Source organism: Eubalaena glacialis, chromosome 5 (genome assembly GCF_028564815.1).
Source record: "Eubalaena glacialis isolate mEubGla1 chromosome 5, mEubGla1.1.hap2.+ XY, whole genome shotgun sequence".
Classification (NCBI taxonomy): Eukaryota; Metazoa; Chordata; class Mammalia; order Artiodactyla; family Balaenidae; genus Eubalaena; species Eubalaena glacialis.
Genome location: NC_083720.1, coordinates 109,353,679 through 109,379,686, shown reverse-complemented (window position 1 = coordinate 109,379,686; position 26,008 = coordinate 109,353,679). Strand labels below are relative to the sequence as shown.

The window sequence follows — 26,008 nt, the reverse complement described above, 5'->3', positions numbered from 1 at the left end:
AGAAGTCAAGCTCAGGATTTGAACCCATGTTTGCTGACCTCACTATCATACAGCCTCAGTGGAATTCTTGGAGAGTTGAACCATCACCCTATACAACCTCTACTTTTACTCAAGCTTTCCTTTATGTTTAAACAATATTCCAAAATCAGCCAGTGAAAATCTCTGATGGCAATTGAAGCTATTCAATCTGGGATTATTTTAAAGTAGAATAAAATGCTACAATGCAGATACCCAATTATTCCACCTAAAAAAAATCCAGGGCTTCCCTGGTGGCGCAGTGGTTGAGAGTCTGCCTGCCAATGCAGGGGACACGGGTTCGAGCCCTGGTCTGGGAGGATCCCACATGCCGTGGAGCAGCTGGGCCCGTGAGCCACGATTACTGAGCCTGCGCGTCTGGAGCCTGTGCTCCGCAACAAGAGAGGCCGCGATAATGAGAGACCCGCGCACCGCGATGAAGAGTGGCCCCCGCTTGCCACAACTAGAGAGGGCCCTCGCACAGAAACGAAGACCCAACACAGCCATAAATTAATTAATTAATTAATTAAAAAAAAAATCCAACCAGGCCTGGCCCCAAATCACCATAGTCTAAAGTTTCCTGAAATTAGGAATTCCCTGGCGGTCCAATGGTTACAACTCTTTGCTTTCACTGCCAAGGGTGCAGGTTCAATCCCTAGTTGGGGAACTAAGGTCCCACAAGCCACATACATAGGTAGATAGATAGATAGGTAAAGTTTCTTGAAATTAAAATGCTGAGCCTGAAAATATTGGAATAGTCGTAATCTACACTGGACATCAAATCCTTCCCCCAAAAAGACAGGAGTTTCCACTTGACCTGAGAGCCAATCTGACCACTCGAGTTCTTTGGTTTTGGGGGGTTTTTTGGTCTAGGAATGACTAGGTCAACCTCAGCATTGGGGAGATGTGCCTTTTACTTTTATAGTCTTCCCTATAGTTACAGGCACCCTAGAACTGCAAAAAGAGCACTGGTCAATGTAATTCAAATTAGCTGTTCTGAAATCTCAGTTTTTTCATCTATAAAAAGATCAAATTAGATTACATAGTCTCCTATATTATCTCCAGTTCCAGTTAAATAGATGTTTTTAAATCAACGCATGGAAAACCTGGCATCTTCTCTACCCCATCTGTGTTCCCTAACAGAATGACACTTTTAACAAGTGTCTAAACCAGAAACCTGGAGCTATACCTGCCTCCTCTTCCGTCACCTTCATCTCTCACCTCACCAACATCCTAATCCCCAGCACACACATTCAATATCAATCATCATTCCCACATTTATACTTGCAGCCCAAATCTTCCCTCTGAACACCAGACAGATATCCAGTGCCCTCTTGATATCTCTGCCCATACGGCCAATAGGCATTTCAAGGTAGCATTGCCGAAAGTGAGCTTTTAATGTTATCCCAAACCTGTTCCAAACCCCATTAATTAGTTGCTCAGGCCAAAAAGATTCGTGTCATCCTCAATTCCTCTCTCTCACTCCCATATCCATCACGAAAACAATTGTTTGCTCCACTTTGAAAATATATCCAGAATTCTGTCACCTCTTTTCATCCCCACTGCTACTCCCAATCCAAGTCTCCCTCACCTCTTGTTCCCCTTTCTTCTACTCCAAACACAGCAGCCAGATTGACTCTTTGAAATATGAGATCATGTCATGCTTCAGCTCAAAATCCTTCATTAACTTCTTATCTAAAACTTAAAGCTAAAGTCCTTACCATGACCTACAAGGCCATATGTTGTCCAGTCTTCTTACCTGCTACTTTACTACCTTATTAGGGTTCTCCAGAGAAACATAACCAGTAGGAGGTTTTATATACATACATACTGACAGACAGACAGAGAGAGAGAAAGAGAGAGATGTATTTCAAGGAATTGAGGAATCGGCTCATATGATTGTGGAGGCTATAAAATTTGAAATTTGTAGAGGAAGCTGGCAGGCTGGAAACTCTTGGGCAGAAGTTGATACTGCAGTCTTGAGGCAGAATTTCTTCTTACTCAGGGTGTCTTAGTTCAGGCTGCTGTAACAGAATGCCAAAGACCAGGTGGCTTATGAACAACAGAAAATTATTCTTCACAGTTCTGGAGGCTGGAAGTCCAAGATCAAGACACCAGCAGATTCAGTGTCTGGTGAGAGCCTGCTTCCTGGTTCACAGTCAGCCAGCCTGTCTTCTCGCTGTGTCGTCACAGGACAGAAGGGACAGGGGAGCTCTCTGAGGTCTCTCTTTTTTTCTTTTTAATTTATTTTATTTATTTATTTTTGGCTGCATTGGGTCTTCGTTGCTGCGCGCGGGCTTTCTCTAGTTGCAGCGAGCGGGGGCTGCTCTTCGTTGCGGTGCACAGGCTTCTTATTGCAGTGGCTTCTCTTGTTGCGGAGCACAGGCTCCAGGCGCACGGGCTTCAGTATTTGCAGCACGTGGGCTCAGTAGTTGTGGCTCGCGGGCTTAGTTGTTCCGAGGCACGTGGGATCTTCGCGGACCAGGGCTCGAACCCGTGTCCCCTGCACTGGCAGGCGGATTCTTAACCACTACACCACCAGGGAAGTCCCGTGAGGTCTCTTTTATAAGATACTAATTTCCTTCATGAGGGCTTCACCTTCATGACCTAATCACCTTCCAAAGGCCCCAAGTTATAATGGCCAATGTCAACTTCAATATTAGTTGTTTTGAAACGGCTGGTATAGAACCGCAAGTGTGTTAGAGTGATAAATTAAGTGTGTTCCTTTAAATAAGGAATTTTGGAGGCAGCATCCGCAGAAAGAGTCCATTGGAACAGGAGTAACTGATAGAGACAAGACCCCCTGGGGCATAATCGTTACACCCCACATGCATACTCCTTGAAATGAACCCACTGAAGGCTCTTCACTGGAGGACCCGACTCCCCCTGCTGAGAGCTGTTCTAGACGGACAGCTGCTGGAGGCTCTGTCAGAGTAGAGGGCGACTTCCGCTCACAACCTGTGGCAGGACCAGAGACCACTGCTTGTGCTGAGATGCCTCCTTCCCAGACTTCTCCTTGGAGTGGTTCTTAACCCCTTTCCTATTTTCCCTACTTTGACTAACCTGTGTTTTGTGCAAAAACCAAGTGATTTGTGAATTGAATATTGGCTACATTTTGTATAGCTCCAATGTCATGATTCTTCGCTGGACCCTGAGACAAACACCACACTTCCAAATACCATTACATTGGAGATTAGGTTGCAACTTGTGAACCTCGGAGGGACACAAACATTCAGTCTATAGCACAGAGAAAGCTTGGTTTTGCTTTCAAAGGCTTGCAATGGATGCAGTGAAGCCCATCCACATTATCAAGAATAATTTCCTTTTATTTAAAGACTGCTGATTGTAGATGTTAACCACATCTACAAAATACCTTCACAGCAACACCTAGATTAGTGTTTGATTGAATAACTTGGGAACTGTAGCCTAACCATGTTGACCTATAAACCTAAGCATCACACTACCCTCACCCTCTTGCAATTAACTCCAGCCACACTAGTCCCTTTTTTTTTTTTTAATTTATTTTATTTATTTATTTTTAGCTGCATTTGGTCCTCGTTGCTGCGCGCAGGCTTTCTCTAGTTGTGGTGAGTGGGGGCTACTCTTCATTGTGGTGCGCAGGCTTCTTATTGCGGTGGCTTCTCTTATTGCGGAGCACGTGCAGGCTTCAGTAGTTGTGGCACATGGGCTCAGTAGTTGTGGCTCACGGGCTCTAGAGCACAGGCTCAGTAGTTGTGGTGCACGGGCTCTAGAGCACAGGCTCAGTAGTTGTGGCGCACGGGCTCCAGAGCGCAGGCTCAGTAGTTGTGGTGCACGGGCTTAGTTGTTCCCTGGAATGTGGGATCTTCCCGGACCAGGGCACAAACCCGTGTCCCCTGCATTGGCAGGCGGATTCTTAACCACTGCGCCACCAGGGAAGCCCCACACTAGTCCCTTGATGTTTCTCAACCCACCAAACATGCTCCCATTTCAAGACCTTTGTACATTACTCTTTTGTCTCCAGAACCTTTTCCTCCAGATATCCACATAGCTAGCTCCCTCTTAAGTCTTTTTCCTTAGGTCTTTTCAGAATTTCTCACTCCATACCTAAAACTGCAACCCTGCCTACACAGCCTACACACATTTCCATTTCTCCCTCTGTTCTCTAATCTTCTCCTTGGCACTTATCATTATGGAGCATGCGACATATGTTGCTTACTTATGCTCTTTATTGTCAACATTGCCCTTAGAGCGTAAGCTTCCCAAGAGAAGAGATTTGTTTTGTTTTTAATATTTATTTATTTATTCATTCATTCATTTGGCTGCTCCGGGTCTTAGTTATGGCATGCGGGATCTTTGTTGCCGTGTACGGGAGCTTAGTTGCTGCACGCAGGATCTTTAGTTGCGGCATGGGGGATCTAGTTCCCTGACCAGGGATCGAACCCAGGCCCCCTGCATTGGGAGCTCAGAGTCTTAGCCACTGGACCACCAAGGAAGTCCAGGAAGTGATTTGTTTTTATGTATTTTGTTCACTGCTATACCCTCAATGCCTGGAACGGCCCATAAAACATACCAAGTATTTGATATATATTTTTTAAATGAATGCATATTTCTTCCATGATTCTAGCTCCTAAATATCTCCTTTGCCACCACCCTCATTCAGACCACCATCATTTCTGACCTGGATTACTGAAAAGCCTCCTAACTGGTCTCCCTTCATCTCTTCTTATCCTTCTTTAAATGCAATCTCCAGCTTGCAGCGTTTCTGAATCTGATGATAGCAGTCTCCCACTCAAAACCTTTTACTAGCCCTCACTGTTGTTAAGACTCTGAGAGATTAAGCCTTTGCTGTGTCTCTATCTTCTCTCTACGCCACACTCTGTGCTCCAAGACAGAACTTCCTATTCCTTGAATGTGCCATGGTCTCTCACCTCCTGGTACCCATACACCTGGTTTCGTATATCTGGAACATTCGTATACCCTTCATCATCCAGCTAACCCCTTCTCACCCTTAGGTCCCATTTATGGCTCACCTTCCACCCCCATCTTCAGGACTAGATGATTTGCCCTTCCTGTGAGCTCACTTAGCTCCTTATATTTAGGACGGTCACAGCACTTTGTACCAGGTGGTACAGTAAAAGGGCAAGAGATTTTTATATTCCCAAGAAAATGGGTAGCCAAACCACAAGTCAATCACTATAATTAACCTGACAGTAAGAGATGAAAGACAGGATGGCAAACGGGGATGGGGAAAGAGTTCACTGAATATTTTTATGATGGAAGAGATCAAAGAACAGTTGAAAGCAAAAAAGACAGGTCCTGTAACAGGAAGAGTTAATAGGGAAAGAAGAATAATGAGAGGAACAAGGAACAAATGGTTGAGAAGCAAATTATAGAGAGCAGGACCCTTTCTTTGCTACTGCAGGGAAAGAAGCAGGATTGATGTGTAGAGATGAAGCGAGGGGTTTTATAAACCAAAAATAAGCTGAGGCTCTATATGAGGTGTGAATTGGGGGTTTGTTTAGTTGGATATACACTAGGTTTGGAAACCTCAAGATAAAGTTTATATGACCTTTAAGACTACCTAATACTGCTTTATCAATTTGGCAGTACACAGAATCCTTGATGGTGAACTAATGAACCCCTCCAGAAAGGGGAAAAAAAAGTATTTATTTGAAAAGATTATATTCTTAAACTTCTACTTGGCAGATTACTATAGTTAGACTAAACAAACTGTGGATTAAAACAATGTGCACAGATTCCATAACTTCCTCATTTTATGGCCTCCAAAGAAATAATGGCTTAGTGTTGACCTTTCTTTACACCATGATATACCACCTACCCATCATCAATTACAATATCATATCAACTCTTCTGAACTCTACAGTGTGCAAGTGACATTCACAGAATGGCTCTGCTCAGAAGGTAAAGTCCAACTCGGATGATACCTCTGCCAATGTTCTCTCCACATTCTCCTTTTCCTTCCCTTTCTTTTGCTATGTAAATGCTATGATTAATATTACCATCATTATTATCTGTGTTCCAAATTATAAATCTGCTAGTTATGCTATTCCATCTTTTTCCCTTTCTGGTTATTATTACCTGTGTAAAAATCATTACATTTCTAAAATTGGCAGTCAGAGGGGTGGCTCTCAAGAGGGATATTAATTTAAAAGAAAAAAAAAAAGCAGATGAAATTCAAAAAATATTTCAGTTTAATAAGAATCTAAATGTTATAGATGGTATTAGTTTAGTCAAGAAAATTTTTCCAAAAGCAACTCATCCTAAAATGTAATGCAAAGAGAAATTAATGATAAACTTGATGTGCCTTCATTCATATCAGTAGGAAGAAACTGATGTAACATGTGATCAGAGTAAACTAAGCGTTTTTACTTGTTGCGAAAATTTGTTGAAATGAAGCCAATGATGTCATGAAGACATGCAAACAAAACTCTTCAACACTTAAAAAAAAAAAAAGCAAGGGGGTAGATTCTATGTTTCTAGCATTTGTTGAGAAAGTTAAACCTGTATTTGAGGAATATGAACATTCTCACCCCAAGGTAACAAAAAAAATAATAAAAGGTAGTTTTCCAAGTGATCTCAGTCTGAATGAAATTTCTCAGCATCCAAACTATTTGAGCATAATGTGAACTAAGTAACATTAACAAAGTGATTTTCACTTTCTCAAAGTTTCTTAATTCTTGGATAATACAGATATCCCAGAAGGTAAAAGAATCTAGATCCTGCTATAAAATTTTTAATTGCCTTTTAGAAGTATATCAGTAGTATATGAATTTGCATGGTGTGAGTCCTCTGGTCTGGCCCACTCTGAGCAAGTGAAATATTGAACTTAGAGGCATTCAAGCTGAAAACAGATTCCTGATGTTGCAGCCAGCATGAGGTCTGATCTAAATCACCTATGTTAATATTTAAATATTTAAATGGCTCCATATAAACATCACTGCAAACCTGCATGCAGACTGATATAGTCAAGTACTCTTTTTTTATAAATACACTCAGGGTTAAAACTAAAGAGCCAATTATACTCTCTCCAATGCAATATAGTATAGCGTAGGTCAGGATGCCTCAACCTTGGTACAACTGACACTTGGGGCTGGATAATTCTTTCCTTCAATGCACAGGGCTGTCTGTGGATTGTAAGATGTTTAGCAGCATCCCTGGCCTTTACCCACTAGATGCCACTGGCATGCCTGAGGTGTGACAACCAATAATGTCTCCAGTCATGGCAAATTGTTTCCTTTGGGGCAAAAGTATCCTTGGTTGAGAACTATTTGGCTGGTTGGTTTTAACTTAGTTGGTCTAAGTTAAAAGTTGGAGCTCTGCAATCTGACTTCCTGAATCCTAACTCAACCTCTTACTGGCTATGTGACTTTAGCAAGTTACTTCACTTTTCTCTCCATCAGTTTCTTCATCTATACAATGCTCATTCTAATAGGACCTACCTCAAATATTTCCTGTGAGGATTAAGTAAGTTGTTACATAAAGCCCTTATATCAGTCTATGGCATATAGTAAGCACCTAATAAATTTAAGCTATTACTATTATTATTATTTGGTTTATATAACCATTTACTACTTGCAAATCTACTTCATATACATGCTCTCTCATTTGAGTCTCATATCCCCCTTGTGTGTGGGTATGTGAGGAAGGTTGAACTTGTGATGTGTTGGTAAAGCTCTGTGTTGGGTAAAAGCATTTTACCCAGAAGCATTTACTTTTATCATTATTTTCCAGATAAGAAAAGTGAGACATAGAAAAAATAAAAAGAATTGCTTGAAGTCATGCCACTTTTTGTGTGTGTGTGGTAAAATATACATAATATAATGTTTACTACTTTAACCATTTTTATTTGTATTTTATTTTATTTTATTTTATTTTTTTAAATCTTTTCAATGCTGTGCAGCATGTGGGATCTTAGTTCCCAGACCAGGGATCCAACCTGCCCCCTGCATTGGAAGCGTGGAGTCTTAACCATTGGACCGCCAGGGAAGTCCCTTAACCACTTTTAAAAGTAGAGTTTAATGGCATTAAGTATATTCATGTTGTTGTGGAACCATCACCACCATTCATCTCCATAGCTGTTTTTAAACTGAAGTATAGTTGATTTGCGATATTGTGTTAGTTTCAAGTATACAACAAAGAGATCCAGTTATACATATTTTTTCAGATTACTTTCTGTTATAGCTTATTATAAGATATTGAATGTAGTTCCCTGTGCTATACAGTAAATCCTTATGTTTATCTATTTTATGTATAGTAGGGTGTACTATTAAACTCATACTCCTAATTTATCCCTCCCTGTCCTTTCCCCTTTGGTAACCATAAGTTTATTTTCTATATCTGTGAGTCTGTTTCTGTTTTGCAACTAAATTCATTTGTATTATTTTTAGATTCCACATATAAGTGATATCACATAATATTTGTCTTTCTCTGTTTGACTTAATTCACTTAGTATGATATCCTCCAGGTCCTCCATGTTGCTGCAAATGGCAACATTTCATTAGTTTTTATGGCTGAGTAATATTCCATTGTATATATTTAGCACGTCTTCTGGGAATAGGCCCTTTATCTAAATTCTTTAGGCAGCTTATGGGGAAGTAAAAAGAAAGACTTCCCAAGTCTTCTGTTTCTTAAAAATAATCAGCCTAAATTAATCTTCATGCCAAGGAGACACATTTTGGGGTGGAAAATTTTGTTCCCTTATGTATGCATATATCACATTTTGTTTATCCATTTATCCATTGATGAACACTTAAGTTGTTTCCACTTTTGAGGTATTGGAAGTCACACCCCTTGTAAGTGAATACTTCTGGCTCTTGGTCTAATGCTCTTTTCCAAATTATCACAAAGGGAACTGATATAACCTATAATCTCCCCCAAACACAAGAGGTTTTCAGGGAAATAGGCATCTCATGTAAAATGATTAGCAAATTGAGACTGATACTGAGCTTTTATGAATAAATCAATCAAACTAAGCTTGGTTAGTCCATGCTTTAAGATTCCTTAAGATAATATCTCTACTTTCTTCTTTTCCTTCATTAAAAAACAAAACAAAACCAAAAACATTTCACAGAGAGATACCAAACGACCATTAGCTGATGCAGTATCTCTAGGATTATTTCTAGAGGTAAAACTTCATGGTTGTGGACAAAGAATTGTTGCCTGCCATTTCGTAAACAATGAATGTTGCTCTCCATCAAGCCGTCAGCCACTGCAGCTGCCCAACCATGCACCTTGAGGGGAATTCAGGATAGAGAAAGACAGGACACTGGCCCAGAATAGTTAAGATGCATATCAAAGGAATAATGTCAAGGAGCCCAGATTCTTGCATCTTCCCATACATAGAAAAGCACTAGGGCTTCCCTGGTGGCGCAGTGGTTGAGAGTCTGCCTGCCAATGCAGGGGACGCGGGTTCGAGCCCTGGTCTGGGAGGATCCCACATGCTGCGGAGCAACTAGGCCCGTGAGCCACAACTACTGAGCCTGCGCGTCTGGAGCTTGTGCTCCGCAGCAAGAGAGGCCGCGATGGTGAGGGGCCCGCGCACCGCGATGAAGAGTGGCCCCCGCTTGCCGCAACTGGAGAAAGCCCTCGCACAGAAATGAAGATCCAACACAGCCAAAAATTAAAAAAATAAAATAAATAAAGAATTATTAAAAAAAAAAAGAAAAGCACTAAAATTATTAACTTGAGATGTCTGTTTTTTGTGATTAGCAATAAACTTTGATGTTCGACTACATTTTTATCCCAGCAAAAACTACTATATATCCTGGCTCTGAAACCACAGAAATGCATCTCGGGGTGGGTGGGTGGGGTGTGGCTCGGAGGAGCTCTGGCTCTTTTTGTCTCAGCATAGAAAGAATTCAGCAAGAGGCAAAGTGATAGATAAGAAGTGATTTATTAGAATAGGACACTTGTGAGGCTTACAAACAAGCAGGCAGGCAAGCAAGCGTTAGTGGGTTACATTTTTATAATCAAAGGAGAAGGCGGGTGTGGGGGAGACCATCTTCTTCCTCCTTCTTTGAGTCTTCCATCAACTCCTCCTACCTGTTGGGTGGGGGCGTTTTTGGCACTATGTGGCCCATCCAGGACTGTCATAGTGCTATGGAAAAATTATTTCAGGTCTCAGTATAATGACAGTCTTTCACTTTGAAGTGTCACCTTTCCCAAATTACTACTTTTTATGTGTGAAGAGAGCATGTCCTAGGGGGTCATTAACTTGTTGACATTCACTGGGCGGGATGTAGGCCTTCTTTTTCCACTATTGTTTTATCGTCTTCAGGCATGACTCATGCCTGCATTGCATGGTTTTGTTGCTAAGCAAGTCTGTCTGGCTTTGCTGCTAAGCGATTTGCTCTGTTTCACAAGTCAAGCAAGCCCACAAAGTTTCAAGATTTTCCCATTGCTTTCTTGAATGATCGTTAACTTACTGTGGTTTCCCAAAGCCCCCTAAAGTTCCCTCTCTATCTACAGTCCCCTAGTGGGACTTCTAAACTAATTTTTTTTTTTTTTTTTTTGGCTGCACCATGCAACGTGTGGGATCTTAGTCCCTGACCAGGGATTGAACCTGCGCCCTCGGCAGTGAAAGCACAGAGTCCTAACCACTGGACCGCCAGGGAATTCCCTAAACTAACTATTTGATTATCCTACTCTATCCCTATCAGCTCCTCCTTTACCTCTTTGGAGCAGTACACTGTCTGAGAGGGTATAACATCAGGCTATAGTCGTCAGTGAGGCCACCAAATAAAACATAATTCTCATTTTTTAGGTTGTGCATCTTTTTTTCAGTTGCCATGGTGAAACATAGAACAGAACTGCTTCTCAGAAAGTAAGTCCATATTATGCCAGAGAGCTGCTTAAGAAGGATAAAAGGTGCTAATGTTTCTCCTGAATTTAAAAAAGTGAGTTTTTTTATTAGCAGAATAAAAAGAATTGGTCCTAATTAACTTTGGGCAAATAAATCAGAGTATTGATTTCACTACAGTAATAAATATTGGTCTTTTTTAAAATAAATTTATTTTATTTATTTTTTTAAATTTTGGCTGTGTTGGGTCTTTGTTGCTGCGTGTGGGTTTTTCTCTTGTTGCGGAGAGCAGGGGCTACTCTTCATTGCGGTGCGCAGGCCTCTCATTGCGGTGGCTTCTATTGTTGCGGAGCACAGGCTCTAGGTGCGCGGGCTTCAGTAGTTGTGGCTCGAGGGCTCTAGAGCACAGGCTCAGTAGTTGTGGCGCACAGCTTAGTTGCTCCGCAGCATGTGGGATCTTCCCAGACCAGGGCTCGAACCCGTGTCCCCTGCATTGGCAGGCGGATTCTTAACCACTGCGCCACCAGGGAAGCCCCAATATTGATCATTTTTGTTCATAAACTGAACTGCAAGAAAAGTGTGCCTCCTGAAAGTAGAGGAAGTTTAAAACTATGCCTTTACTGTGGAATGTAATAGCAATTAGCACATGGGAATAGGCATGGATGACGGAGGTGCAAATGTAGAGAAATGGAATGATAGATACAGTAAGAGGGCACCATTTCATTGAACTGTTAGCTACCATAAATCCCATGACCTGATTTCACTCCAATGATAAATGGTTTACTTTTAAATAACTTATGCCCTATATTATGCTTGCATTCATTTTAAACTTAATTGAGTATGAGCCGAATACAAAATAAAAGATAAACTTTTAAATCAAGGTATATAGATGTCAAATCAGTGCTTGAAAACTAATAAAATATAGTATTAAACAACAACAACCAAAAAGTAAATCCAGAGAGGACTTTCTCTTGAGTTCCCTTGTCCCCGTGCCAAGTTTTTACTAGCAATTGATACCACTTCAAAAGCTCAAAGTGTATCTAACGCATTAGAACACATGGACAAAGCCTGCCTGCAAATGTAGCTTACCTCTGCCAGTCCCATCAACACCTGGAACACAGCTCTTCCCTGGAGCTCTCTGAAGAGGGTGGCTCTTTGCTGGGAATAGACAGGGACTGAACCAGAGGAGAAGAGTACAGAGCAGAGCCATGAATATTATCTTGGATCTCCTCCTGCTTATCATCATCATCATCTACTCCTACTTAGAATCCTTGGTGAAGGTTTTCATTCCCCAGAGGAGAAAATCTGTGGCTGGGGAGATTGTTCTCATTACAGGAGCTGGGCATGGAATAGGAAGGCAAACTGCCTATGAATTTGCAAAACGGAAGAGCAGACTGGTTCTGTGGGATATTAATAAGGTACTGGATTCATTTACCCACCTTTTAAAGTTACAAGTGAGACAGGTGTTTAAAAACTTATTTGACTTAACATTTGCTTATATTTTTATTTTTCTTTCTCTAAGTTTGGTAACTAAATTCCCTGGAGCCTTACTCTACATATGCATCAGGATGGGTTTTTTGTTGTTGGTGTTGTTTAAAGTACAAGTGCCATATTACCCATCACATCTAGTTGCAGAGAGCGAGTTGGAAGAGGACTATGGTCATGGCACCCAATAGCTTTTTTTTTTTTAAGATTTATTATTTATTTATTTATTTATTTTTGGCTGTGCCAGGTCTTAGTTGTGGCGCGGGATCTTCACTGAGGCATGTGGGACCTTTCATTGCTGCGTGCGGGCTTCTCTCTAGTTGTGGCATGCAGGTTTTCTCTCTCTAGTTGTGGTGCACAGGCTCCAGGGCTCATGGGCTCTATAGTTGTGGCGCGCGGGTTCCAGGGCACGTGGACCCTGTAGTTTGCACGCAGGTTCTCTAGTAAAGGTGCACGAGCTCAGTAGTTGTAGCGCAAGAGCTCAGTTGCCCCTCGGCATGTGGGATCCTAGTTCCCTTACCAGGGATCGAACCCGCGTCCCCTGTATCGGAAGGCAGATTCTTTACCACTGAACCACCAGGGAAGTCCCCATCAGGATGGTTTGATGAAGGGAACATAACTGAGACCTTAGCAGTGATTTTTATGCCATGATATGCAGGTTTGATAACATAGACTCAGGAGCCAGTGTACTTCCAAACTGTTTAAATTGAGCAGACAATTTCTCTCAGCCTCAGTTTCCTTATCTGAAATGGGGATAATATTGGGTTGGCCAAAAAGTTCGTCTGGGTTTTTCTGTACGATGTTCTGTAACAGAAAGAACATCGTACAGAAAAACCGAACAGAACATCGTACAGAAAAACCCAGACGAACTTTTTGGCCAACCCAATACCTCACAGGACAGGCAAGAACAGGGGTTAGCAAACTACAGCCAATGGACCAAACCTGGCCCCAGAGCAGACTGTTGAGCTAGGAATGTATTTTTTAAAGGTCTGGCAAGGCAAAAACCAAATAAAAAACAAAGAAGAATATGTGACAGAATTTCTTCGTGCCTTCTCTCACATGCACGCAATCCTAAAATTTTTACAATCTGCTAGGTGCTTTACTTCCTATTACATAGTTGGTGCTCAACAAACATATGTTAAATATATTGTTGAGTATTCTTCTCCATACTCAAACATCTCCTTTCATGATACCACAAAGAGCAACATCTTTCAAGCATGTTCTTTAAGCTATGAGAATGTAGCAAAACAAGTGAAAACACGTGAGACTAACATGAGCCTTCCCTGGCAGAAAAGCCAGGTATAATCTCTGCGAGTTAGGCAAGCGGTGCCTCTCAGGAAATTTGCTTACAAACAAGTGGGACATTTTGGACGTGAATTTTAATCTTAAAAAAAATTTCTTGTCCAATGCTTTCTCCCTCACTTTTGTCCCCTCACTGACCTACATCTTTTGGAATTTGTTTTTTCCAATTACAGCATGGCGTTGAGGAAACTGCAGCTGAATGCAGAAAACTAGGGGCCATTACACATGTGTTTGTGGTAGACTGCAGTAACAGAGAAGAGATTTATGACTCTGTAAACCAGGTGAGACTTCAGAATACAAATTTCTTCCCGTAATTTTGTGTCCCCTTACATGGAATATGAAAAGGTTCTTTATGACTACCTAATTTAAATTAGATTTGTTTTTCTTTTAGCCTTTGCTAACTGAGGTAGTTGTGTGAACAAGGAAGGACATAGAACTTTTCCTTCCATATAATCCACTCAACTCTGCCTATTATTATTGTTTCATATTATTAATCGATTTCATTCTGGTCAGAAGTTTGAGCAGCTGTACAGAGTGACAGAGAAAAGATTTATCACCAGGGAAAAGGATAACTTTCTACTTTCATTTTAGTCCTATTACTTTTGCAGTAATTCCTTTATTTTTTCCTTTAAATATTTCCTCTTTGAGATTTTATTTATGTTGGTGCCAATCTAATCTTCTATAGAAAATATAATATTAATAATTATTATAACAATTTTTAAGGGTAAATATCAAATACAATGGACCAAGCACTCTGAAAATGGTTGTACCCTTTGATTTAATCCCTACAATAACCCTCTTAACCTCACTTGACAGGTGAGCAAACAGATTCAGAGGGTTTAAGCCAGACCAAGGTCATGTAGCTAGTAGGTGGCAGAGCCAGGATTACTCAATTAGTACTTTAAAAATATTTGGTAAGAACTGATATGTCAGACCAAGGTCATGTAGCTAGTAGGTAGTGAAAACAGGATTACTCAATTAGCACTTTTAAAATATTTAGTTAGAACAGATATATCAATCAACACAAATATTAATTTCATTTTATTGGTAAGTTTCAAAAAATATCTATGATGTACTGGGTACTGAAATTTAGATGTTAAAAAAAACAGTTTACCCCAGCTTTATGACAGTGTCCCCTTGGCAACCACTCTTTGGACTAAAGCTCTTTCCTGCCTGAACTCTGAGAGATCTCATCAAACAGAATAAAGAATCTAATCCCTGGATGATATCAGCCCCAAAACTTTGAGTTTCGATACTACACCCAATGAATGTGTTCTTTCTATTTCAACAGGTGAAGAAAGAGGTGGGTGATGTAACTATCGTGGTGAATAATGCTGGGGCAATATATCCAGCTGACCTTCTTAGTACAAAGGATGAAGAGATTACCAAAACTTTTGAGGTCAACATCCTAGGACATTTTTGGGTGAGCGTGAGTCAGAAATATTCCTAGTTTGTGTATGTCTGACAACTCCTCTTAAGGTACATGAAGTTCATAATTGAGTTCACATCCTTCTGGATGGGAAACTCCATATCTTTGCCTTAAAACAACAATCATCCAATATTCGTGTCTCTGACAGAAGGGCACAGATTTCAAGGGGACACGACTCACCAGAATGTAGGCTAGTTAGTCTGCCTTATCCACCAGTACCTAACACAAAGCCTGGCATGTACTGGGCGCTCAAAAAATATTCATGGAGCTTTCCTAAGGATTGTCAGTGTACACCTTTTCAATGCTTTAGAGAAAATACATACTGTGTACATTCACTTGTGACCTCATGTCATAGAATTTTAGAACAGAAAGGACAAAGAACTCACTACTTGGGTTATATAGGGGTTGGGGGTTCTTCTGGCTAGAACTCTGGGCAAAGCACTAGATCAGGCTGGAGCTTAGAGATAAGGCTCTACAGACCTCTTACAATTGTTTGGTTTTGTGAGAGACTGAAATATGTCTTTGTAGAGAGTATTTATATGAATTAATCTTCCAGTGCCTCTATATTAGTGTAGAACATAAGACAGATCTGGATTCTGGAAGAGAGAAGAAAAAGAGAGATGTGTTCCCCCATTTTCCCAAGCCCCTCACACATGCTAATGAGAATTAATTATTATGCCCACCAAACTACTTAGAGACCCCATGTATTCGTTGTCTACAGCTGCATAACAATTATATCAAAACTTAGTGGATTAAAGCCAGAATAAATGTTCATATTCCTCTCACGGTTTCTGTGGGTCAGGAATTTGGAGGTGGCTTGGTTTGGCAGTTCTTGGCTCTATGAATTTGCACAGGGTCCATAGGGTGGGTTTATAAAATTCTCATAAAATAGTATTGATATTTCTCACCAAACAGTAAAGCTTTTTGGAGGTAAAGAAAGACTTTTGGTTTCCTGTAACATCAACATATAATGCACAGTATTACAAATAGGGAGATACTAAATCTAATCATGATGCATAATGACCGTGGGTCAGTACAGGACTCAGCTTTTTCTACTCAACTTGATATAGGTACACAAGATTTTAACTCTTCTCATTAGAAAGATAAAGCCCCAAACAAACAAACAAAAAAAATCACATGATACCAGATTACCATACGGAATTTTCTCAGCTCTGAAAACTCTGAATTTTTCCCTTAATAATATTGTTTAGATGATGGATCCATAAAAGAGATATTTGATTCCCTCTGAAGGGAAGAAGAGGGATATTAAGATGAGTTCTTGGCATGTGATATGCAGTGCACAGCACTCAATGCCAGCTCAAAACAATCGTTTTAATCTTTTTTTCATTTCTGTCATCGGTGGAGAAGTAATCATGGAATCTTGGCATGTATTTCATTTCATCGAAAAAGTTGTCTCAAATGACGTTTTGGCTTAAAAATAAAACTACCTAATTTGGAAACTTAACACCTGTATCATTGTTTCTTTTGGTTCTGCAATGATCCTGAAGATCACAAAGGCACTTCTTCCAGCGATGATGCAGAGAAACCATGGCCACATTGTCACAGTGGCTTCAGTATGCGGCCACAGAGTGATTCCTTATATTATTCCATATTGGTAAGTATTACTTTCTAGCAGTGCTATATATTTTTATACTTTTAAGGTTTTATTAGACCTCAGATTCCAGTCCTCATAACAGGTAATTTGTTTAATTTTTCTTTGTTTTCTTTATTTATTTTTGGAGAGCTAGAATTGTGTTTTCTTCATTTTTGAATCTTCTTAGAACAAAAAGTCAAATGCCTTGCAAAAAATAAAAGCTAAAAAAAATCTCATAGCAGATAATTTGGATTTACAGAATGTATACAGTAGTTTAGAATAAACTCTTAAAAATGACTTCTCCTAAAACAATGAAACTGGTTTTAAATGAAAAATCATTTAAAATATTTTTAGATTTCTGAGAACTCCTCCACAGAGCAATGAAAGAAAACAGTAATGCCAAGCATGTTTCCATTGTATCCTGGAATGAGTAGATGCTCATAAAGGAAATAAGGAACTAAAAAAAAAAAAGAAAGAAAGAAAGAACTCACAGACTAAGAAGCAAAATATAAGGAAGTCCAAATGAACACAAATCTATGCCATGGCCTGCATGCCCAAGATAAGCTAAACAGAGTGGCTCCTGGATCAAAACATTTTCCAGTGTGCTTGTGCCATGAAAGATTGTGTGTGTGTGTGTGTGAGAGAGAGAGAGAGAGAGAGAGACAGACAGACAGGGATTGAGAGAAAGCCTTTACCGTATTAAAAGATGCAGATAGCATATTCCATGCTCTACCAAGGACATAAAGAGACGAAGGTGGGAACTCCCTAAAGACACACTATTTGCAAAATATCTTTTCTTCATACACTCCTTCAATGGCATCTCATTTCCTTATTCTGGTCTTATATCAACCTTATAGAAAAATTTAATTTGTTAACGTTTTGGCCAATTCTTTTTGTAACAGCCAATACATGTGTATCAGTGGGTGGGGATGGCGGTGGGTAGTTAGTTGGTTTATTACTTACCTACACATCCATGTTCAAGGTTGAATTTGGTCACGGACCAAATTATTTCTGACACCAAATGTAGTCACAGATGTAGTTAATTTTCACTGTAGGTTAAGGTGTCCTTGCACATACATATGGTTGTTTCAAGCTGCCTCTACCATCTTAAAACACAAATCAGAATTTCAGATTAAACATTTAATATTGTTTTAATGTTTAGAAATGTGGAAACCCAATGTAATAATAGTTTTCCTTTTTTCTTTTCCTTTAAGAGAGCAGCCCGCCTTTAACTTTATGGTTCTTGTCATCTGGGTCAAAAATACAATTAACATTACATAGCTCCTTATAGGTAATAAAGTTATTATGCATATGCTATTTGATTTAATCCTCAAGATGGCTCTATATTTTATTACCAGCATCTTTTTATAAATGAATTTTATTTTATTTTTTTGTTTTTTGGCTGCACTGTGCGGCGTGTGGGATCTTAGTTCCCCAACTCAGGATCAAACCTGCACCCCCTGCACTGGAAGCGCAGAGTCTTAACCACTGGACCACCAGGGAAGTCCCTATTACCAGCATTTTAAAGATCAGAAAATCAAAGGAAGAAGACAAAGTAGTATGTTGAATGTTACACACACTAACACACCCACACCACCTGAAGTCTTTTTACTCCAGATCTTCACAATGAAATTAAGAAGCCAAAGTGAACTCCACATTTCAAAAGAGAAACTATCAAGAGAGAGAGGAGATATGTGTAGAGTCCCACAGAAGTTTGTTAATACAGATATTAGTTACATACTTTTTCTAAACATGATTTTCCTGATTCATATTTTTCAAAATAAAAACAGCAGTAAAAACTGATTAGAAAACAGTTTAAAGATTGAATGGAAAAACCTTATAGGCAGAATGAGCAGTAAGCAAGTCAATCAAAGTTATTAGAATTTGTTCTATTGTTATCACCGCTAATAAAAAAATTGGTACATTCAGAATTCAGTGAAATCAGATAAGAAAATGTAAATGAAAATAGATGACCACGTGGAAGATTTGGGGGGTTGGCTTTTATTTGTTCTCAAACAAAATCAACATTTTCCTCTCACAGAAAGCTGAGGAATGTTTCACTTTCCCTTAGCTAACAGGGGTGGATAATTCTCTTACAGTTCCAGCAAATTTGCTGCTGTTGGCTTCCACCGAGCTCTGACATCAGAATTTGAAGCCTTGGGAAAAACGGGTATCAAAACCTCGTGTCTCTGCCCAGTTTTTGTGAATACCGGGTTCACCAAAAACCCAAGCACAAGGTAAGGTCAAAATCAAGTTAAGATGGAAATATGGCATGAGAAATTGGTATGAAATCTACATGAGAAATTTTTAGGTGGGTCAACTCAGAAAACAGAAAACAAAAAACCGAAGATGTTATTGTATTGCCTTTAGGTTTTCACTTTGAAATTAGATGAACAAAGGGGAAAAATGCATTAGGGACTAGTAGGAGTGATCAGCTGCCAATGAATCAGGCATTGGGTATTTACTCGTGTCCAGGTGAAAGACTCAACACACACGCAGGTGTTAAGAGGGAGTGAGAATGGGGGTGGGCAGGATGGAGAGGTGTGCTTCGGGGGTGATGGCAAGAGTGTCCTCTCCTGGAAACCACACCCCCAAAACGAATGTTACCTCACCTCCCCCCTCCCGCTCACGGTTCATCCTCCTCAATAGAGTATGGAAAGGCACAGGTATATGCCCCGTTTCCATATTCGACAGCACTGGCCACAGTGCTAGCACAAAGTACTCCAACATTTTCCAAACTTGCCTGATCCTAAGCATCATCACTGCGCTTACATAAAAAATAAATGTTCTCAGGCTCTTCCTTAGAGATTCTGATTCAGTAGAGTGAAACGAGCTCCAAGAATGTTTTGCTTTGTTTTGCTTTGTTTACAAGGAAACCAGGTAACTCTGGAGGCAGGTTTGGAAAACAATGACATAGTAAATATAACCACATGCGTTTGATCAGGGCTACCACCCTGTCCTCCTTTAAAATGCAAATGTTCCTAGAAGCGGCAGTAAGCTGAGTCTTTAACCCCTCAGTCAAGGTGAATTTCTTTCTTTTTTTTTTTTTTTTTAATAAATATATTTATTTATTTTTGGCTGTGTTGGGTCTTCATTTCTGTGAGAGGGCTTTCCCCAGTTGCGGCAAGCGGGGGCCACTCTTCATCGCGGTGCTCGGGCCTCTCACTATCGCGGCCTCTCGTTGCGGAGCACAGGGTACAGACGCACAGGCTCAGTAGTTGTGGCTCACGGGCCCAGTTGCTCCGCGGCATGTGGGATCTTTCCAGACCAGGGCTCGAACCGGTGTCACCTGCATTGGCAGGCGGATTCTCAACCACTGCGCCGCCAGGGAAGCCCTTTTTTTTTTTTTTAAACTGAGACCTTTTCTTTTTTTTTTAATTAATTAATTTATTTATTTTTGGCTGCATTGGGTCTTCCATTGCTGAGCGCGGGCTTTCTCTAGTTGCAGCAAGCAGGGGCTGCTCTTCATTGCGGTGCGCGGGCTTCTCGTTGCGGTGGCTTCTCTTGTTGCGGAGCACGGGTTCAAGGCACACGGGCTTCAGTAGTTGTGGCACGAGGGCTCGGTAGTTGTGGTGCACGGGCTCTAAAACACAGGCTCAGTAGTTGTGGCACGTGGGCTTAGCTGCTCCACAGCATGTGGGATCTTCGCGGACCAGGGCTCGAACCCGTGTCCCCTGCATTGGCAGGCAGATTCTTAACCACTGCACCACCAGGGAAGTCCAAGGTGAATTTCTTGACCAAGTACTTTGTTTCTGGTAAAGGAAGATTTGAGACAACAAGAGAGGAGAAATTGGCCCTGCAAAGAGAGGAAAAAAGCAGAAAGGTGAGGATAAGGACCCTAAAATTAATACACCTGCTTCACAATTTGCCTCGATTCTAATAAACATTCTGCTACAGGTTAACAAAATATACTGAGCTTGCTAATCTGAAACCAATTTATTATTGGAAGGGAATTAGTCCTAAATATAGTCATTCAAAGGAGCTAACAAATTCCCTTTTAAGCTCAGCCTCATCTGAAGCTACGGACTCTGAAACTCTGAATTAGCTGCGTCATCTCCAGAGCTGTAGCCACTCCCTGGCAGTTGAGTCCTTAACTGTGTTAGAACACAAGTACTTAACAAGTACACGGTACTGTACGTAAGTAAATACAATGATATAATTGGGACTCTGGGCTCAGTTTTCTTAAATAGGAAATTGGGCCCAATACAAATCCTCTTGGTAAGCATTCAGGCTTAGTGTGAGCCCAGAGTACCAGGTCTTCCAGAGGGGAAGGCAAAATAGATGACAAGAGTAATGCTAATACGACCTCGGGTATGTGGGTTCCTGGGGATGATCTGGGGGACTGACCCAGGCAATGCTGAAAATTTGGAATTGGTCTCACCCAGACTACCTGATTCTGAACTTCCTTGGCAAAGGCTAACATGTCCATATACTAATGTGAGGCTTGGCTCAGAGACAGGGTTGATAGACCCAGGTAGGGGAAATCAGGGAGGGAAGAAGTAGTACCCAATAATTTAGAAAACTATTGATGTGTATTACTCTCTGCTGGCTTGCCACTCAAAGTCATGGAAACCTCAATCACATAATAATCTGAAGTAAATCACTTGATATCTCAGGGAAGGAAGTTATAACAGTGACTACTTACTTAACTCCTCCATACAACCTTTGTAGTCACTAAGCCATTCAGCCTATGCCTAGACAACTTAACTTTGGTGCAATACTTTCAATCCATTTACATTTTAATTTCCTGTCATCATCTTGCATTAATGGGCATGCTATACTGGCCTGTGGTTATGAATACTTCTCAAGAACCCATGTATACAGTCTTCAGTATAAGCAAGGTCACACCTCTAGTTGTAATGTAATACTCCCTATGCATGTCTTGAACTCTCATTAAACTTCAGCATAGGCAAGTCAGCAGTGAATCTCAAGTACTAAACGCCCTCAGAACAATCCAGCTTTGTGGGATACCTCCACAAGAAAGCAAGTGTACTTAGCTATAGATTTCTCTTCTCATAAGAAGAAAGCAAGTGTACTTAGCTATAGATTTCTCTTCTCATAAGAAGAAAGCAAGTGTACTTAGCTATAGATTTCTCTTCTCATATCTAACAAGCCCTGAAGAAAGATGCCAGATGTTTCCTTTCTATCCTTTGATCAGTCCTACCCACTACTCTTCCTTGCCTGGCTCCTCTTCTCTTCTATTATCTAATTCCTCACCACCATTTTGATGTTTTGACTGAGTGAGCCATGAAGCACACCTACTGGATGTGAAAGTAGTAGATTGTGATAACAAAACATCAACGTGGCATGGGGGAGGGAAGGCAGGCAGTATTTGTGCAGTGAATCCTGGAAGCTTTTATTTTTGTATTATTATTTTTTAATAAATTTATTTATTTAATTTATTTTTTATTTTTGGCTCCGTTGGGCCTTCGTTGCTGCGTGCGGGCTTTCTCTAGTTGCGGCGAGCGGGGGCTACTCTTCATTGTGGTGCGCGGCCTTCTCATTGTGGTGGCTTCTCTTGTGGCGGGGCATGGGCTCTAGGCTTGTGGGCCTCAGTAGTTGTGGTGCGTGGGCTCAGTAGTTGTGGCTTGTGGGCTCTAGAGCTCAGGCTCAGTAGTTGTGGTGCATGGGCTTAGTTGCCCCATGGCATGTGGGATCTTCCTGGACCAGAGCTCAAACCCGTGTCCACTGCATTGGCAGGTGGATTCTTAACCACTGCGCCACCAGGGAAGCCCCTGGAAGCTTTTAAATCCTAATTAGTGAAAAGATAAGTTAATTTTCCTGCTTTTGTTAATTATAAAAAACAACAAAAAGGACCAAACTTTTCTTTTTTAATCACAGACTATGCCCTGTATTGGAGACAAATGAAGTTGCAAGAAGCTTGATAGATGGAATACTTACCAATAAGAAAATGATTTTTGTTCCATCATATCTCAATATCTTCCTAACACTAGAGAAGTAAGTACAGCACAAAACACCTAAAATACTACAACACTGATAGAGCTATCATTATGGAGAGTTTTTCAGTTGTGAAAGTTGCCATGGAAATTCTTCATGCCTGGGGAGAAGAGTTGTTTCCTCTACTATTACCTTACTCAATCTATAAAAAGAGAATGATTCATTTTCTCTACTCCATCTATCACCTCTGCCCAGTCTTTGCCAGAGACTATTCTAACTGAAGGAAAGACAGTTTAAAGAGAATGCAATATGGTGAACTAGCTAAAACTAAAGGGTCTATAAAGAAGCCTGCTGGGGTTTTGATTAAGACTGCATTGAATCTGTAGATCAATTGGGGGAGAGCAGACATATTAACAATATTGAGTCTTCAAATCCAAGAGCACAAAGAACACAAGGTATCTTTTTATTTTTTCATCTTTTTCAATATATCTACACAGTATTTTGTAATTTTCCGTGTACAAGTCTTACACACCTTTTGTCAGGTTTATCCCAAAGTATTTGATGGTTTTTATGCTATTGCAAATGGCATTTTAAAAAAGTTTCTATTTCCCATTGTTTGTTGCTAGCATGTATTTGATTTTTGCACTTTGATCTGTATTTAGCAACCTTGCTAAACTCACTTCTAGTAGCTTTTTTGTAGATTCTAACAGACATTTTTACACAGATGATCATATTTCCTGCAAATAAAGACACTTTTACTTCTTTTTTTCCAGTCTATATGTTTTTTACTTCTTGCCTTATCACACTGGCTAGAACCTCCTATGCAATGTCAGAGAGGATTGGTGAAAACACACATCCAAGTGTTGTTTCTGATCTTCAGAGGAAAGTAGTCAGTCTTTCACAATTAAGAATGATATCAGCTATAGATTTTTTTCATTTTCTCTTTATCAGGTTGAAGAAGTTCCCTTCTATTACACTTTGATGAGCGTATTCATCAAGAGTAGATACGGATTTTGTCAAATGCTTTTACTGAATATGTTAAGATATTATGGTCTTTCTATTTTAGTTTGTTCATATGGTGCATTACACTGACTCGTTTTAAAGATTAAACCAACCCTGCATTGTAATGTCTTTGTCTGATTTTTGTGTCAGGATAACACTGACCTCATAAACTGAGTTGGAAAGTATTCCCTCCTCTTCTCTTTTCTGGAATAACTTGTGTTGAATGGGTATTCTTTCCTTCTTAAACATTTTGTAGAATTCAACAGTGAAGCCATCTGAGCCTGTTGTTTAGCCTCTTAGCTAAACAATAAGCTCCTCAAAGGGAGTAGCTGTTTTTAAAGTACTTTAGTCTACCTTATTATAGAGGGCATAATATCAATAGATATTCAGCAAAAACTCAAGGAGAGGTGGAGAGGCAGATGGAATGGATTCTGGTGGTGCTGTTCTGTGAACTCTTAGCATCAGGATTCATTGACAGTTACAGCAATAAGCCTAGATCTTCAGTTTTAGGTCTTTACTCACATAGGATTTCATGTAATAGTTTACTAATATGAGAAGGTGAGAAGAGTGGTATATATCAGTGCTTTCTTTATATTTGCATAATATTTGAACTGTGAGTATTAAAAGACACACACAAAAAAAGAGAGAGGTAGATGTGAAGAAAGAACAGAAGAAAACTAAATGCAAACCAGATAACTCTCAGGGTATTTTTAACTGACAACATAAAAGAACTCTGGTGTCAAAGATTTTAAATTGAAATTTTGTCATCTTTTTTTCATACAGATTTCTTCCTGAACGTGCCTTGGCAGCCATAAATCACATACAGGATATTCAATTTGAAGCAGTGGTTGGCCACAAAACCAAAATGAAATGAATAAATGTGCTCCAGGCTGAGATGTATGCACCTTAATGATGTGGAACTAAGTTTAGAGTCAATGCTTCAAAGCTCTATTTCACATTTTTCAATGCCATTAATATTAAAAACATTGGTTTGACATTAGCAGTGGTCAAATGAACAAGACTAATCACCTGTCTTTCTATTTCTCGAGATTATTTATGTAGTTTTAATAGTCAGACCTATTTTTTATTCCATGCCTCTTAAAAACTTCTATGCTTACATAAACATACTTAAAAGGGTCATTTTTCTTTAAGAGATTTCATTTCTTTTCTTTCCATTTAAGGGTGGACAAAGCTACCTCCCTGACCGTAAATACAAAAAGAACTTATTTACACAGGGAAGTTTTAAGACTGTTCTTAAAGTAGTCTTCCAAACTGTAGCCAGGCCACAGAATGTCAGCAAGTACACAGTGTGAGTGAAAAGTTAGAGATCAAGTTTAAGCAGGCAGCTGTGCTCCAAAAGGCAGAAAGATTACTCCTATGAAACTCAATGTTTGGGAGCTTTCTCTAGCTTCTCCATTTTTCATCAGCCCCAAACAGAACTTTCTCACCTGATTCTGTCCCTTATATAGCTCTTATATCCACCAAGAGTGGACCCGCCACACTTTCTGCCCTTTTCATAATCTCTTAAAATACTATGACATTTCGAAAGGTGACTCTCTCTTGAATCTCAGAGTATCTAAAATTTTAACCCCATGGTAACCTCTTCTTTGTAGTTTATGCTTTCACATATCATTGGTACCAGAGATGTTTAGACAGTTTTGAGCTTCAAAAATGAAAGCTAACCCAGGGAAAGGAACTAGGCTGGCTACCTAATAGTGCACCATGGATCTGAGAGATGGAGGGGATAACAAAGTGGTCTTTTTTTTTCTTAATAGAAAGAAAAATCTGTTTCCAACTACATCAAGAATAATCTTGTTTTCTGTGTTTTTCACACATGTTATAGGCTGCTTTTACATTGACTATCCTATTTTATCCTCATTAAAAACAAATCATTAATAAAAGCAATTTCTTAAAAACAAATGATAAATGTGTTGTTGTGCTTTTAAAAAATGACCTCTTGTAGTTATAAAATTAAGAGTTTCGATTTCTAATCTCTGAGTCTCTGTGAGCCTCCTTCAGGAAGCAAGGATCTGGGTGGTAGCAGAGAGATCTTGCAGATGTTGAGGGGGACAAGGGATTCTCCCAACTCCGGCTTCTTTGACAGTTAGGAGTGTTGGTGTATGTGCTGAAACTTACTGAGTCCTTTGTATGTGAGGCACTGAGCAGAGTACTATTGTTTTAAGATTTTTTTCCTTTTTACTTTGGCAATAATTTTTGTTCATGATATTCTTTTAATTGTTTGCCTTAAAACTAAGAACTTTATGAGAGAAACCTTAAAATGTATTATTTTTAAAGTATGATTATAAAACTTACTTCAAAAGAGGAATATGTATAGTAAAAAATATAAACCCGCCCCGCACAATCCCAGTCCCTAAGTGTACTATTAATGTACAATCTTCCTATCTTTTTCTAATGCAGGCACAAGCACATATATGAGAAATACATTACATTCTTTTACTGCACGTGTTACACAAATTGTTTC

The 26,008-nt window shown here is 39.8% G+C and overlaps 1 protein-coding gene across 2 annotated transcripts; it reads left to right on the top strand.

The window, feature by feature from the left end:
• Positions 1 to 12,024: 12,024 nt before the first annotated feature.
• On the top strand, positions 12,025 to 24,400 carry HSD17B13 (hydroxysteroid 17-beta dehydrogenase 13). Of its 2 annotated transcripts, XM_061191565.1 has the most exons (7): positions 12,025 to 12,234; positions 13,777 to 13,884; positions 14,895 to 15,026; positions 16,541 to 16,647; positions 18,726 to 18,863; positions 22,468 to 22,584; positions 24,310 to 24,400. In XM_061191565.1, exons 1-7 carry the CDS (start codon positions 12,025 to 12,027, stop codon positions 24,398 to 24,400), a joined length of 903 nt encoding a protein of 300 aa, XP_061047548.1. The 2 variants fall into 2 exon arrangements, with proteins under 2 accessions (XP_061047548.1, XP_061047549.1); XM_061191566.1 differs by lacking the exon at positions 13,777 to 13,884.
• The last annotated feature ends 1,608 nt before the right edge of the window (positions 24,401 to 26,008 follow it).

Coding starts and splice junctions, on each gene's coding strand:
- HSD17B13 (XM_061191565.1), top strand. CDS start 12,025: ATGAATATTATCTTGGATCTCCTCCTGCTTATCATCATCATCATCTAC. Junction 13,885..14,894: donor TTTATGACTCTGTAAACCAG/GTGAGACTTCAG, acceptor CTATTTCAACAG/GTGAAGAAAGAGGTGGGTGA. Junction 15,027..16,540: donor ACATCCTAGGACATTTTTGG/GTGAGCGTGAGT, acceptor ATGATCCTGAAG/ATCACAAAGGCACTTCTTCC.